General features: G+C 36.1%; 2 protein-coding genes across 3 annotated transcripts; one reads left to right on the top strand and one right to left on the bottom strand.

Moving 5' to 3' along the window:
- Nucleotides 1-165: 165 nt before the first annotated feature.
- LOC141821196 (putative serine acetyltransferase 5) lies at nt 166-1470 on the bottom strand. Its single transcript, XM_074708587.1, has one exon. The coding sequence runs from the start codon at nt 1445-1447 to the stop codon at nt 557-559; it is 891 nt and encodes a 296-aa protein (XP_074564688.1). The 5' UTR covers nt 1448-1470; the 3' UTR covers nt 166-556.
- A 644-nt stretch (nt 1471-2114) lies between these two features.
- On the top strand, nt 2115-14128 carry LOC141822050 (putative starch synthase 4, chloroplastic/amyloplastic). Of its 2 annotated transcripts, XR_012601232.1 has the most exons (17): nt 2115-2418; nt 4327-4546; nt 5362-5440; nt 5523-6552; nt 6649-6700; nt 7300-7422; nt 7508-7583; nt 7663-7847; nt 7977-8171; nt 8269-8340; nt 10545-10754; nt 12001-12126; nt 12803-12952; nt 13208-13269; nt 13330-13405; nt 13497-13750; nt 13837-14128. XR_012601232.1 is itself a non-coding variant. In XM_074709468.1 (16 exons), exons 1-16 carry the CDS (start codon nt 2285-2287, stop codon nt 13674-13676), a joined length of 2970 nt encoding a protein of 989 aa, XP_074565569.1. In that variant the 5' UTR covers nt 2115-2284; the 3' UTR covers nt 13677-14128. The 2 variants fall into 2 exon arrangements, 1 of the variants encoding a protein (XP_074565569.1); XM_074709468.1 differs by having other exon boundaries at nt 13497-14128.
- The last annotated feature ends 145 nt before the right edge of the window (nt 14129-14273 follow it).

Genomic DNA, 14273 nt, shown 5'->3' with positions numbered 1-14273 from the left:
TCATAGTTAAATTGGTCGAATTTCATATTGAATTTAAACTAGCAAAAAATCAAGTTCATAGCTCCATTCTGGGAAATATATGAACACAGCACATGAATTTGCTCGAGATAATGCAGCAACGAAACTAACAAGCTTTAAAAAAAATCAGGGAGAAGCAGCAACAACTGAAGAAGAAAGCAATAACAAATACATTATTAGCCAACATATTTCTCAAAGAAGATCACTTTCATGGTTCTAGCTAACCATCGCAGCATAAGAGTGGCATATATTGATCTATGAAGGAGGGAATGAGAAGAAGAAGATACACAGAAGAACTCCTTGAATGATTCTAATTAACCATCCCATTATAAGAGTAAGCATGATTGAGAGATGCAACAGCAAAAATTGAAACTTTACAAGAACAGGTATTCATAGATAACCATGGCGCTACTGAAGAAGAAGAAGAAGAAGAAGATGATGATGAAGAAGAACCAGAAAGGACCTTGGTACCTTATTGCTACTATGGCTAAGTAGCATAACAAACGACTGGGAGAGAAAAGCAGCAGAACCATGGAGATCAAATGATGTAGTCCGACCACTCCTGGATGAAAGAAGTGTGATCCATTGATTCACTGGGTAGGTCTTCGTGCCTTGAGGGCTTGCCTTTGCCGCCGACGAGCCGTGCAGGGTTTCCCACGGCGGTGGTCATCGGCGGCACATCGATGAGCACCACGGATCCGGCCCCGATTTTGGCCCCCTCGCCGATGCGGATGTTGCCGAGTATTGTGGCGCCAGCGCCGATAAGGACGCCGTCGCCGATCTTGGGATGCCGGTCCCCGACGGCCTTGCCGGTGCCGCCGAGCGTGACGTGATGGAGGATGGAGACGTTGTTGCCGATGACGGCGGTCTCGCCGACCACGACGCCAGTGGCGTGGTCGAGGAGGATGCCTTTTCCGATCCGGGCGGCGGGGTGGATGTCGACGGCGAAGACATCCGCGATCCGGGATTGGAGTGCAAGGGCGAGAGGGCGGCGGCTCTCGGTCCAGAGGAGGTGCGAGACGCGGTGGGCCTGGACGGCGAGGAATCCCTTGTAGTTGAGGAGGCAGTGGGAGTAGGAGGCGCAGGCGGGGTCACGTTGGTGGGCGGCGAGAAGGTCGGCGACGACGGCGGAGATAAGGGAGGGGGAGGAGGAGAAGGAGTGGAGGAAGAGATCGTAGAGCAGGTTGGAGAGAAGGGTGGAGGAGCAGAGCTTATTGGCGAGGTGGAAGCCGAGGGAGCGGGCGAGGGAGGGGTGGGAGAGGACGGTGGCGTAGAGGAAGCTCGCCAGGGCCGGCTCCGACTCCGCGTCGCGGTGCGCCTCCGCCTTAATCTGCGCCCACAGCCACGACTCCTCCGACTCCGACTCCGGCGGAGGGTGCGTCGGCACCATCAGCGCGCCGCCGTGGTGGTTCACCTGCCCCGCCGGCATCGCCCTTAGGGATGCGATGAGACTGGAGAGGAGAATTGGAAAATTAATATTAAATTAAAATTAAATTAAAGAGGATAGAAAATCAAATAATGGCTTATAAATCTTTGTCCAGAATATATGAGTTAAGATTTTCCATTTAAACTCGTAAAAGATTTATGATGTATATTTTTTATATTTTAATAAAAATATATTTAAAAAACATATTTTGCAAATTAACAAAACGAATACTTTTCGTCCACGAGTAAAAGATATACTTTATTCGTTTAGTAAAGGCTTTATTTCAAATGAATTTGACATCCACAAGATTTCAAAGACGGTTAAATTAAGGGATAAGATTTGAAATATGCAAAAAAAAAAAAGAAAAGAAAAGAAAAAGATTGTTGTCATGAGAAAGTAACATTAATTAGCTTTTTAGGTGATAAATGTTTTTGTCACGGAAATAAACTCTCTGAATTAAATTCTCAGAATAAGGCATCGATGAAGGCACGTGTCGGCAATCGCCTCTTCCTCTATCCTTCTCGAATGGCTCAGATTCTCCGATTTCGCCGCTGGTATCTGTGTGTGGGAAAGAAGAGTGAGATTGACCGTTGGGATTGCATCCGGACCGTCGATTGTTCTCCTAGAAAGGGAAGGCGAAGCCGTTGAGAAGCGGATCGAGGGCCGGAAATCCAGCTGCGCCGGTGGAGTAATCGCTTCCATCTTAACGAGGGCGGTGGAAAGCGGTTACTTTGGTCGGAAGCTTCTTCTTCTTCTTGTTCTGGCGATGGTAATCTGAGAACCCTAGCTCTCTTTTTCTCGTTGTACTTGTGTCGGTGTCGACGTTCGAGGAGCCCTCGCATGGCGTCGGAGGCGTGCTCATTTGTCCTCGGGCGCGGTTGGATCCGCGCGACCCACCGACCCCCTCGCTTCGCTTTCTTTTTGCCTTCCCGGTCGCTCGCTGTCTCCTGCAAGATGCGGCAGAAGCAATTCAGGTTCGTTCACGCCTTCCCTCCCTCGGTTTTCCATTCTCGATCGGATAGCGATGTAGATGAGAAAGGGCGAATTGTTGTGAATATAGCCGTATGATGATTCAGGAATTAACTATGATGCAGCTTGAGCTAATTATTTTAATAACTTTTTGGTGCCATGAGAAATATGATGTAAGCTTAAGCTAATCATTTTCAGCTTAAATATAATGTCTTGCTCGATTTTGTGTTTAGTTCTATTTGATCGAGTTAAATTCTTGAGTTATTTCCTAAAAATTTCTCCTTGATTATAATTGTGATCCTTCATGGTTCAAGTTGATCGATTTTGTCTTTACCTTAGTTTGGAAATAGGAATTTTGGTATGCAATCAGTTGATTTTTTATTCAAAATGATCAAAAATGTTGATCAGGAAACATAACCATGTTACTCGGATTAACATGTTTGAAGTCGACCAATTCAATGAGTTAAATTGATTAGAGTAGAAGGTAAAAGACTAGAGGGAGATAAAAAAACTTTAGTTAATGTAATATAAAATAATTTAATTGATATAAATGTTACTAGTGATACAAAATACAGCTCGATGGAGGGTTAAGATCAATACAAGCAACTTCAAATAGTTGGGCTTAATGATGACGAAATGTGGCAGTATTGCATCTTTCATGAAAGAAAACATGGCATTGCATCATTTTAGCCTCAACCATGAAAGACATTAAAGATGTAGGAATAGAAAGAGAAAAAAATGAATTATTGATTTTTTTGTTATATTATATAGTGTTTTTTGTTAAAAATCTAGTTTGACGTTTTGTCATAAATTTTTTGAGTAATTTGTCTTCCTTGCCACTACCTTGAAGACATTAGTCTGAAGTTATTGGGAACAATTATACTTATTTGGGTAAAGCTGTAATACTTGGGCAAGGATTAATTCATATTGACAGGAAAGAGAATTTGATTTACTATTTACAGTATAGGGTTTTAATTTACAATACAGGGATTTTAATTAAATTTTAACTTTACAAAAATTAATTTATAAATTATCAATTGAATTTATAAGTTATAAAATTATTAACTTATTGATAATTATAGATTATAATTTGTCAAATATAAGTCAGAAACTAATCATTTCAGATTTAGTATAATTTTAATTCATAAATTACAGTATATGGTTTTAAAGTTTAAATTACAGTATGTGTGTGTATAATTTAGCTTAAATTTATACTAAAAAAATAATTAATATTATTATTTTTCTCCATTTTTTAGTTTTACTTTTTAAAAAAAAAAAATTTCTCACTGATTCCAATTCTATTGATCCAATATGTTCAATACCCAACTTTGGGACATTCATGATTTTGATACCTATATTGATGGCCATGATTTAAGACATTGTTTTTGCACTTGCACCTTTTCTTGCCATGCATGCTGAAAATCATGAACTGATAATTATTAGTTATAGCAATGAAAAAACCAGACATGTAAACTTTGTTTTTGAATGTACTCTATGCAGTACTCATTGCCCCTACAGTTGAGCCATTGTAACTCTTGGTAGAATTCTGTGTATTTTGTACTTCAAATGGTTGAATATTTTCAGAGGAAAAAAGATGCAAATGATCAATATCAGGACAGTTTACAAGTTAAAATTGGTATCCGTAGTTTCTCTGTCAGATGTCAAGCAATTTTACAGGTTTGATTAATTTAGACTGCTGATTTAGTCATGATTATTTTTTCCAACCATGGGGTAGGAGCATGGAGCTCTCATACAATGACTAATACGTAGCATACTGGTTTTGTTACAATGATAACTTTGAATCTTTATACTGTCTATTGGACCATAATTATTAAACAGTTTCTAGGACTTCTCTTAGTCAGGAATTATTCCAATATTGAATAGGCTTTGAGAAAAATGCTTGAAAAATACAGTTCCCAACAAAAGAGACAGCAAATTAAAAGAGTTTCTAGAGAGCAGTTGAGACCAAATATTAATTCCAAATCCCACAACAATGGCAATGGCATGTCTCAAAAAGCTAGTTCTGATAGTTTATCAAATCAAGGTCAGGAATCTGTTTTAAGCAATGATGTTGACTCTGAGCATGATAGCAAGGATATGGCAGCAGCATCTGTTGAAGAGACAAAAAGTGAGGTATTATACTCTTTTTGTTAATTTTTTGATAAATTTATTTTCACCTTATGATTGTAAATCACCTTTAGGTCAATGAAATTTTGATATGGTACTTTCTAGACATCATTTCTTGTAGTAGACTTGATCCTTTTAGGTTATTCTCTTTAAAGAACACTTCTTATCATTTTATCTTTTAGCAATAGAGTATTCCTGGGATTGTGTTGTGAGGTAGGTCTGCACTTGTCATTGGTAATTTCGACTGGACCTGTTGGATATTTTAGTGGTTGGATAATTGGTTTGCTAAAACTTGATAATGAATACAACTAAGAAGGATATTAAAAGAGTTGGTTCAAATTTGTTTTTTTACATTTATAGTAGCAAAGGACAATTGAAAATTTTTTCGCTTCCCATTTTACTGGTATAAAAATTGGACTTTCTGATGAATCTAATCAGTATCTGGCATTACTTATCATGGAATAATTAAGTGGATATGTTGCTCTGAATGAGTTGATCATATACCTCTCCCCCTTTGCTTTCTGAGCAAAACTGCTTATGTTTATCTCTTATTTTGCTCGAGAACTATTCTGAAATATAACTACTGAGTATGCAAGTGTTCTTATGTTTGTTACCTCTATAAGTAAATGCTTTAAGGTCATATTCTCCTTGAACTAATCCTGCTGTGTTTATTTACTTCATATCTCCCTTAACAACCTTTTCACTAGCTTTGGCTTACTTTTCCATGTTGTATAGATCACCCTTTGATTTTTTTTATATTCATTTTATTGATTGCTAACTGCTTTCATCAATTCTTTGGAGATCAATTTTTTCTCTTACAGATGGAGGATGAAGTTATACAGGAACATCCAAGCATTCCTCTTGAGGACTTGAAATCTATGATCAGAAATGTTGACAAAAGTAGCCATACTCCTTCTTACTTGTCAAATTATTATCTATATCCAGTTATTTGTCTCTCAATATTGTATGCTCTCTTTGCTAGATGTTTCCTTTGTTAATCAAGCTGAAGTTGGTGCACTTCAAGAACTTGATAAAATTCTTTCAGACAAAGAGGCTTTGCAAGCTGAAATAAACACTTTAGAGATGAAATTGGCAGAAACAGAAGCACGGATTAAAGAGAAGATAAATGTGGAACTCCTTGAAGATCCACTTGAAATGCTTAAGGAAATAGCGCCTTCAGGGAATGGTATCATGGAAGGAAATCATAGTTCTTTTACTGGTGAATTTCCTATTGTTTTGGAACTTAATGCCCTAAGAAAAGAGTATTCAGTGGTAAAGGCTGATATACAGACTCTTAAATTGCAACTTAATGATGTTATTGAAACAGACAAGCGTGTATCACAGCTGGAGAAAGAATGTTGTCTGTTGAATACTTCCCTGACAGAGCTACAGTCCCAGTTTACAAATGCTCAAGTTGATGTTGATAGACTTTCTTCTCTACCATCTTATTACAAAGCATTGTCAGAGAAGGTAAAAAATTTGCTAGGATCAGTTGATAGCTCTAACAAAGAGGATCAGGCTTTGTTAGATTTTTCTGAATTTGCTAAGCTGCAGCAGAAGGTTGATAAGTTAGAAGCTTCAATAAACAAAGCAAATATGACAGAACTTCCATATGAAAATTTTCGGCCTTATGAGGAGATTTTGCAGCAAAAAATTGAAAGTTTTGAGAAGCACTTGCAAGTTTCTGATCAAGAAATACATTCTCAAATTCAACTGTTTCAAGAATCAGTAAGAGAATTTCAGGATACATTGGATAAACTCCGAGAGGATAGTAAGAAAAGATCACAAGAAGAGTTTTTGGAAAATTTACCTTGGGAGTTTTGGAGCCGTTTGCTACTTCTAATTGATGGTTGGTTGCTTGAGAAGAAGATATCAACCAATGATGCCAAGTCATTGCGAGATATGGCATGGAAGAAAGATTCTCGAATTCGTGATGCATATTTGGCATGTGAGAGTAAGGGTGAGCATGAAAGGTTGACTACCTTCCTCAAGTTGACGTACACCAGTACAAGGTTTGGTTTCGTATTGCTATTCAGATGTTTTTGTACGACATTCACTTATGAAAGTTCATATGGTTACTCATTATTTTTTCTGTTTCTCTTATGCAGGCCAGGATTGCACATTATCCATATTGCTGCAGAAATGGCACCAGTTGCAAAGGTGAGCCAAACCTGTAACTTATATAATGTGAACTCTTTGTTGCTTGTATCTGAACTTTGTGATCTTATATTCAAAGTTTTAATCAGATGAGTTCTTATTCACTGCACAAACATGTTGAAATGGTTTTAGGATACTTTTGGATTCCTTCTTTTGCTTTTTGAAGTGCCTTCTAAGTATTGTTGCAAGTGAGCATTCAGCATTTAATGTCTGCCTAGCCTCTTGAGTAATAATAAACGGATATTTCTGTTAAAATACTTGTGCATATTACAATATCTGTTTGCTTTTATGTTTTTGTTGCACACTTCCACTAACTTGTGAACCTCTTAACTTTGCATTCCTATACACATATCTCTTCTATGTAAATTATCAAATTTATGTGGATGGAATAGGGATGGAATACTATTGTCAGGTGCTATGAATCAAAGGCAATTAAGGCAGAAACAGCATTCTAAAGTCTAAACACGATAATCCTGCTGAAAGTTTGTATTTTAAGTGCTTGCCTGTGTACATGCATATGTTCTAGCTGAAAATTACCCTTATGAGCTTCAATGTTTCTTTCTATTACTTTTAATTATTTTGTGATCTATCTTTATTTATAGGTTGGTGGTTTAGGGGATGTTATCGCTGGTCTTGGTAAAGCATTGCAGAGGAAGGGACACCTAGTGGAAATTGTCCTTCCAAAATATGATTGTATACAGTATGATCTTATTACTGATCTGAAGGTATATTACATTGCTGATTGTACCAGTTCCTACTTTTGGGATGATATACTGTTACTGTAGGTTCTCAGTATAGTTGATGTTGTAGGCACTGGATGTTGTGTTAGAGTCCTATTTTGATGGACGACTATTCAGGAACAAAATTTGGGTTGGGACTGTTGAAGGTGTAAAACTAAGTTTATTTTGATTTTTAACTTGTATTAGATATATACAAATTGAGCTTGACAGAAATGCAATTTTCAGGTCTGCCTGTTTATTTTATAGAGCCTCACCATCCAGCCAACTTCTTCTGGAAAGGAACATATTATGGAGAGCATGATGACTTCAAACGGTTTTCGTTTTTCAGTCGTGCTGCACTTGAGTTGCTCTATGAAGCTGGGAAAAGGCCTGACATAATCCATTGTCATGATTGGCAGACAGCCTTTGTTGTATGGACCAAATCCTATCTTCTTAAATTGTGCTGTCTGATGGTCGTTGATTTCTAGTGAAATTTAATGGACCTTAGCTTTATACATCTATGGTTTATTAACGTAATCAGAGTTTTTAAAAAATTTTAGGCACCACTTTATTGGGACATATATGCTGCAAAGGGTTTGAATTCAGCTAGAATTTGCTTTACCTGCCACAACTTTGAGCATCAAGGAACAGCTCCTGCTTCAGAATTGTCATCATGTGGTCTTGATGTTTACCAAATGAACAGATCAGATAGGATGCAGGATAATTCAGCACATGATAGAGTTAATCCTGTCAAAGTAATTCCATAGACCACTATGCAATTCTTCAAGGAATAAAACTTTGTAAATCTTTTTTCCCATATTACTCTTCTAATGCAATTTGTCAAAATTTCAGGGTGCAATTGTATTCTCTAACATTGTTACTACTGTATCACCAACATATGCTCAAGAAGTTTGTACCGCAGAGGTAATTTTTTTTCTGGGAACATCTGCAATTGATTTTTGTTATTTGGATGTTTGTGGCGACATCTGCATTTTTCTTGCTATATATTTATCTTTGTGGTTTGTAATATATCTTTGCAGTTCGTTCTCTGCTAACTAGAATGCTTAAACTACTAACTTAAGTGAATCTGCAAACCTAATAACAAATTAAGTTGTTAAAGATGCCAACAACCCCTGAAATAAGAAAAAAGTGTGCAAATGTTGTAAGATATTCAACAATGTTTCTTATAACCTACATCCTAGATAGAGTTGCATGGGGTTAGTTTTCACATGGTTCAGTTACTTTGAAAATAATCTATATGATTGGTTGAGCCACACTGGTATGTGTGTGCTTGGAAGCCTCAAGCTTCTTAATTGGTTCACCTTATCACGAAGGAGAACAATCCTGCAAAAGCATACTAGTATTTGAGAAGGAAAACATTGGACTGTATCTAGGAAGAGGGGTCAATTGCTTCATATATATAGGACTCAATACATAATAACTAAATGTACCATGTGGGCTAAACCAATAACATGTGTCTAATAACTCTAGTACTATCTCTCAAGTTAGAGCATAGATATTATCAAGTGCAGCTTGTTACAAAAAACGTAAAAAATCACAAATATTATAATAAAAAAATGAAAAGACCCTCATCAAAGATGATAACAGTGGTTGGAAGGCCACTGATCTTGAAAAAAGTTGAAGGCTGAACTTGATAAATTGATTTGTCTTCAAATGAGCAAAATAGTATTGAGTACAATCTTCCTTCATAAACCTCCCTAAAATTAAAATGCCTAAGGATTGTGCATCTTGCATAATCAAAGTGATAAATTGTGAAGAATTGATATTAGAGTTTTATTGTCTACCCTTGAGTAGAGGAGTTAATAGCGGAAAAGCGGTTGAGTGTTAGAGAATTCCCAGCTTGCCTGCGAATGTCCAAAAACTGACTGTTGGATAAATGCCCACGCAATGGTCCACCAGAATCAACATTACAAACAAAATATTCCTCTCAGCTTATGGCTTTAAACGTATTGTTGCGTGAAACTTAAAACACAAAAATGCAACATGTTGTTGGTTATAGATTTTCCACAATGATTAACTGTACTCAGATAGCTCCTAATACCATGGCAGTGTATGTTCACAAGAAATGGATTAAACTTTTCACAAAAATATTTTTCTGGTGAAATTGGATAACTAATTTTCATTTTATTTTATTCTTCTCATATTTTGGTTCAAAATCCCATATTGTACTCTCTATATGGGTGGTAAGAAGTATTTTGACGAAGGACTAGTACTACATGAACCATCTATTCAAGTAATATAACTTTTTTCTTTGTTGGTAACACAAAATATTTGTTCATTTCTGCCTCATAAAATTTGTCAAATAGTTCTGAACCATTACTAATTGTGACTCAATTTCATATCAGGACTTGATCATTATATTCTAAAGAACAGAGTAAACTTAATAGATAACAATTCTTATTTCATGGGTATAACCAAATTGTTCATAGTTCTAAGGTGTTATTGTTGCCAGCAAAGTAACTTATTTGATAAAAACAATGTGGTGCAGGTTCTCTTTTTCTTTTTTCCTAATCAAGTACATTGTTAGCTGTGGGATTGGGTTTAATATCAGTTAATGGTGAATAAGAAGGCAACAAGCTCTCTAACTGATCTCTTTTGCAACATTTTATATTTTAATTTAGTTATTTAGTTTGTACTAAATTCGTAACAGATTTATAAAGTTTCTGCTTGTCTTTTGTTAATTAGTTACCCAAAGTAAAATCATACTGGTCATCCAGGTTTTACAAAATTTCAGTGGATTACAAGTTTTCATCAAGTATCAATAAGTGAGCTTCTTAATTGAAAACTTGTACTGAGAATGTAAAGAACAACCTTGCAAAGTGCTTCAACTTGCACTTTTATGAATCAATAAGCTTCCTAGAGGCCCAATCTATAATGTTAATGTTAGCATTGAATTCCTCATCCTATTATGTGGAAAATGAGTTGTACTAGTTCGCATTAAGTTGCTATTGAGGTACATATGATCTATTTATCCAATGTTGATCTGCTTCTACTTTGCTAGCCAATTTTAGTTGATATGATACTGCACTAAGTTTGACATTTTGGAAGAATATATATACCTTTTGTAATTTTCTGTACTCTGATGTGCCTTAGCTTCTTTTGGACAGGGTGGTCGTGGTCTCCATGAAACATTAAAATCATTTTCCAAGAAATTTGTTGGAATTCTTAATGGTATTGATACTGATGCATGGAATCCATCCACAGATAAGTATATTAGTGCCCAATACCATGCTGATGATCTTCAGGGAAAAGCAGAGAACAAAAATGCTATAAGGAAGCATCTTAAACTTTCATGGTCAAACAGTTCTCAACCGCTGGTAAACTTTTTCAAATAAAAATAATAGCAAGACATCCTGTTGTTTCTGAGTTTCTTGCTTTCTTAGGGCTAATTCATGATAAAGCATAATGAACTTCTTCCTACAAAAAGCATGATATCTGATTGCTTTCTTATGTTCCTTAGAGCTAAGGTTATAAATTGATGCCAGAGAAAGCTTTGAGACGATCCTAAGGAGGTCATTTCAAAGATTACTTCAATTTCCCATTTAACTGAGAAGAATTAGAATAAGTTGTCCTCTTTATTTTCTCAATTAGTTTTTTTCCTTGTAACCCACCCTATCATTTTTCTCATAATTAGGTTTTTTCCTTGTAGATAAAACACACTTTTGGTCATCTTTCCCTATGAGCCTCTTTTGTGTCAATCAAGTTAGGTTCCCTCAATTATTACTTCCTTAATTGTGCTCTCCCTTAGATAGGACATGTGTACTATCACTTCTCCTTTTGTTTTAAGTTGTTTTCTCGTTCTAGTATATTGCCACACCTCATAAACAAATTTATTATACACTCTTTGGATATTAACTCATTGAGAGGCTTAAACTCTTTTGCAATGGCTATACTTGTATTATAATGGAAACTAGCATACATGTAAATTATCACACATAAGTACGGCGACAATAAGAGTTAAGCCCCAACTTTTGTGGCTTTACTATCTGGATCTTTTCACATGTTATATAAGGAGCTACAAGTTCTCCTTGCAAGTTATTAGCTTAATTGCATCTCCAGAAGAACTTTGGAAGTCGAGTATTGCTTACTACAACCATGGAGAATGGTCAAAATGTATTAGTCAAAGATGAAGCAATTGCACTTGTATCCTCAGACACCTCAACTCATTTGGTCATACAAGCATGCAATACTTTTGTGTTCTTTACAGTCAATTATATAGTAATAATCTATAAGATGGACAATTTGATCACCCACTTAAAAATTTCACGATATGTCATATACTGGCAGACCAGCTTGGTGCTATGTAATAACATTTTTTTAAAAAAATTCATTTCAATTTTTTTTGCTTGCATGCATATTAATAAGATACCTGCAGTAGTTTCTTCTCTAAGTTTATTCTAATAGTTATTTTCTCATAAGCCTACATAAAGGTAGTTTATTCTGATTTCTACTCTCATATTTGATGTGAGATGTAGTTCAATGTTCAAACTTCATTTAAATTCGTCTTTTTGAACCTGATTCCATTGTTTTGTCACCTCAATCTAAGTGTTGTTTCATGCAAAGGTTGGATGTATCACACGTCTCGTACCACAAAAAGGTGTGCATCTTATCAGACATGCAATTTATCGTACATTGGAGTTGGGAGGACAGTTCGTGCTTCTTGGCTCAAGTCCAGTACTACATATTCAAGTAACGTGGTCCTATCCCCTGTTGATTTTATAAAACATAACTTATTCTAGTTTCTAATATGACCTTATTTGTTCTCAAACAACAATGATTTTTTTGTGATATCTGCAATAAACTTTATTTACTTGAACATGGCTTGTGTGCCAAGCATCTGCGTAGATGGCGGGAGCTCCCGGGCTGCCCTTTTTTTATCTGCAATAAACTTTATTTACTTGAACATGGCTTGTGTGCCAGGAACCTAAATGGAATTCCCCAGCAAATCTGATGCGAAATAAAACATAATCTAGCATTTTACTGGAGTAGAAAACTTCTAAAGAAACATGGCCAGTTCTAAAGAAATATGTTCACTTCATGATAATTTATTTGCTTGAACAATCATCAATTGTTGAGCACTCTACAAAAATAACAGAATATGTTTGCCTAGGCATGTATGGTTTTGTCTAGGTTATGGAGGTATTGGAAATCAATAATCATCGAAAGTCCTCTCGCTCTTTTAATTTAATTGTATGAATTGCATTCTTCAGAATAATGGTGCAGGAAAATATTTGTGAAGTCTATATATGCTTGATTTACATATGACAATTGATCCCACTTGTTTTTGTTGTTGTTGTTGTTGTTGCAAATTCTTCCATGTGTTTTGAGGTCTTTTCTGGTGACAAACGATTTAATCTTCTTCCAGCGGGAGTTTGAGGATATTGCAATGCATTTCAACAGCCACCCAGATGTTCGGTTGCTCTTGAAATATGATGATGCCCTTTCACATTTGATTTATGCGGCTTCTGACATGTTTATTATTCCCTCCTTGTTTGAGCCTTGTGGTCTTACCCAGGTATCAATTCTGTGTTTTCTGCTTTTGCTATTTATATGGACTTTTTCCCCACAGCTTCTGCTAACCGAAGCTTCTCTGTGCAGCAACAACATTTATTAATTATTATAATGCTTGCAACTTATAACACATGAAGAATTGAATTCTTATACTATCAGAAAATACTTTACATCATCATGATTGAATTACCTTGCACAAAACCTATCTTCATTCAAAGAACTTTGTCTACTAGAGTTTGTAAATGTTCTTATGACACAGATGATTGCCATGCGATACGGTTCTGTGCCAATTGCAAGGAAAACTGGAGGACTGAATGATAGGTGAGCGCCTAAAAATATTTACATTCCCTTTTTTTGTTTAATAACCATTTCTTCCTGCAGTGTTTTTGACGTCGATGATAATACGGTACCTGAACAATACCGTAACGGATTCACATTTTTGCAACCTGATGAACAGGTGACTTTTCCATTATCAAAAATGTTCTTTTTCATTCAATACCAAGTTTTATTTGTGATTTACTCAAAAAGTGTCAAGAACATGTCTGTAGGGTCTAAGCAGTGTCATGGGCCGAGCATTTCAATGCTACTCTACAAACCCTGAAGGTTGGCAGCAGCTCGTTCACAAGGACATGACCTTGGACTTCAGTTGGGATTCATCAGCGTCGCAATATGAAGAGCTATACGAAAGATCCGTGACTAGAGCTCGGACCGCAGCAGCACGAGTGTAAATTCTTTCTTCACCATCACTTTCCACACCAACTTGCCGACAGGTCCCCCTCAAAACAAACTTGCTGCTGCTGAAGTAAATCTCAATCAGGCTGCATTTCAGCATTGTGTTTTTCGACTCTCACCGTCATGTCTTTGATGTGCTAAGTCTAACCTTTGTAGAATTGGCGAACGCGGACATCATCCTCATATTCGAAAATGATCAACTGGAGCTTGACAGAGATCATCATCTTGTTGTTGCAATGCAATGCTGCTTACTCGAAAAGCAACATGTATCTTCAGTGTTGAACCACTTTGAGTAAAGTTTGTTGTAGTCATATCTATTTGTTGTTGTATAGTTAGTAAAGCTTTCAGTGTCACAAAACAGTTTGTATTTTATTCATTTTGATCAGGAACCACAGAGCAATTCGAATACCTTTCATTTTATTATAAAAATTAACATCTTTTAACATCATTTTTGTTGGAATGAGTATCTAATCATGATCGAAATGCTTGGATTATTTTGATTTCCTATCTGTTAATGAATTAAAAATATTATTATTTTAATTTTTTATGAATAAAAAGGCTATTATATTTATATTTCATATATTTGGATTTGT

This window comes from Curcuma longa, chromosome 2, assembly GCF_044706935.1.
Source record: "Curcuma longa cultivar G26 ecotype Majalengka, Jawa Barat chromosome 2, ITB_CL_G26_1.1, whole genome shotgun sequence".
Lineage (NCBI taxonomy): Eukaryota > Viridiplantae > Streptophyta > Magnoliopsida > Zingiberales > Zingiberaceae > Curcuma > Curcuma longa.
The sequence above is the reverse complement of the archived record's forward strand: the minus strand, read 5'-3'. Positions and strand labels throughout refer to the sequence as shown.

Excerpts from the sequence above, each read along its gene's own strand:
- LOC141821196 (XM_074708587.1), bottom strand. The coding sequence starts at position 1,447 with ATGCCGGCGGGGCAGGTGAACCACCACGGCGGCGCGCTGATGGTGCCG.
- LOC141822050 (XM_074709468.1), top strand. The coding sequence starts at position 2,285 with ATGGCGTCGGAGGCGTGCTCATTTGTCCTCGGGCGCGGTTGGATCCGC. Across the intron at positions 5,441-5,522 it reads GATCAGAAATGTTGACAAAA|ATGTTTCCTTTGTTAATCAA; the intron begins GTAGCCATACTC and ends TCTCTTTGCTAG. Across the intron at positions 13,270-13,329 it reads ACTGGAGGACTGAATGATAG|TGTTTTTGACGTCGATGATA; the intron begins GTGAGCGCCTAA and ends TTCTTCCTGCAG.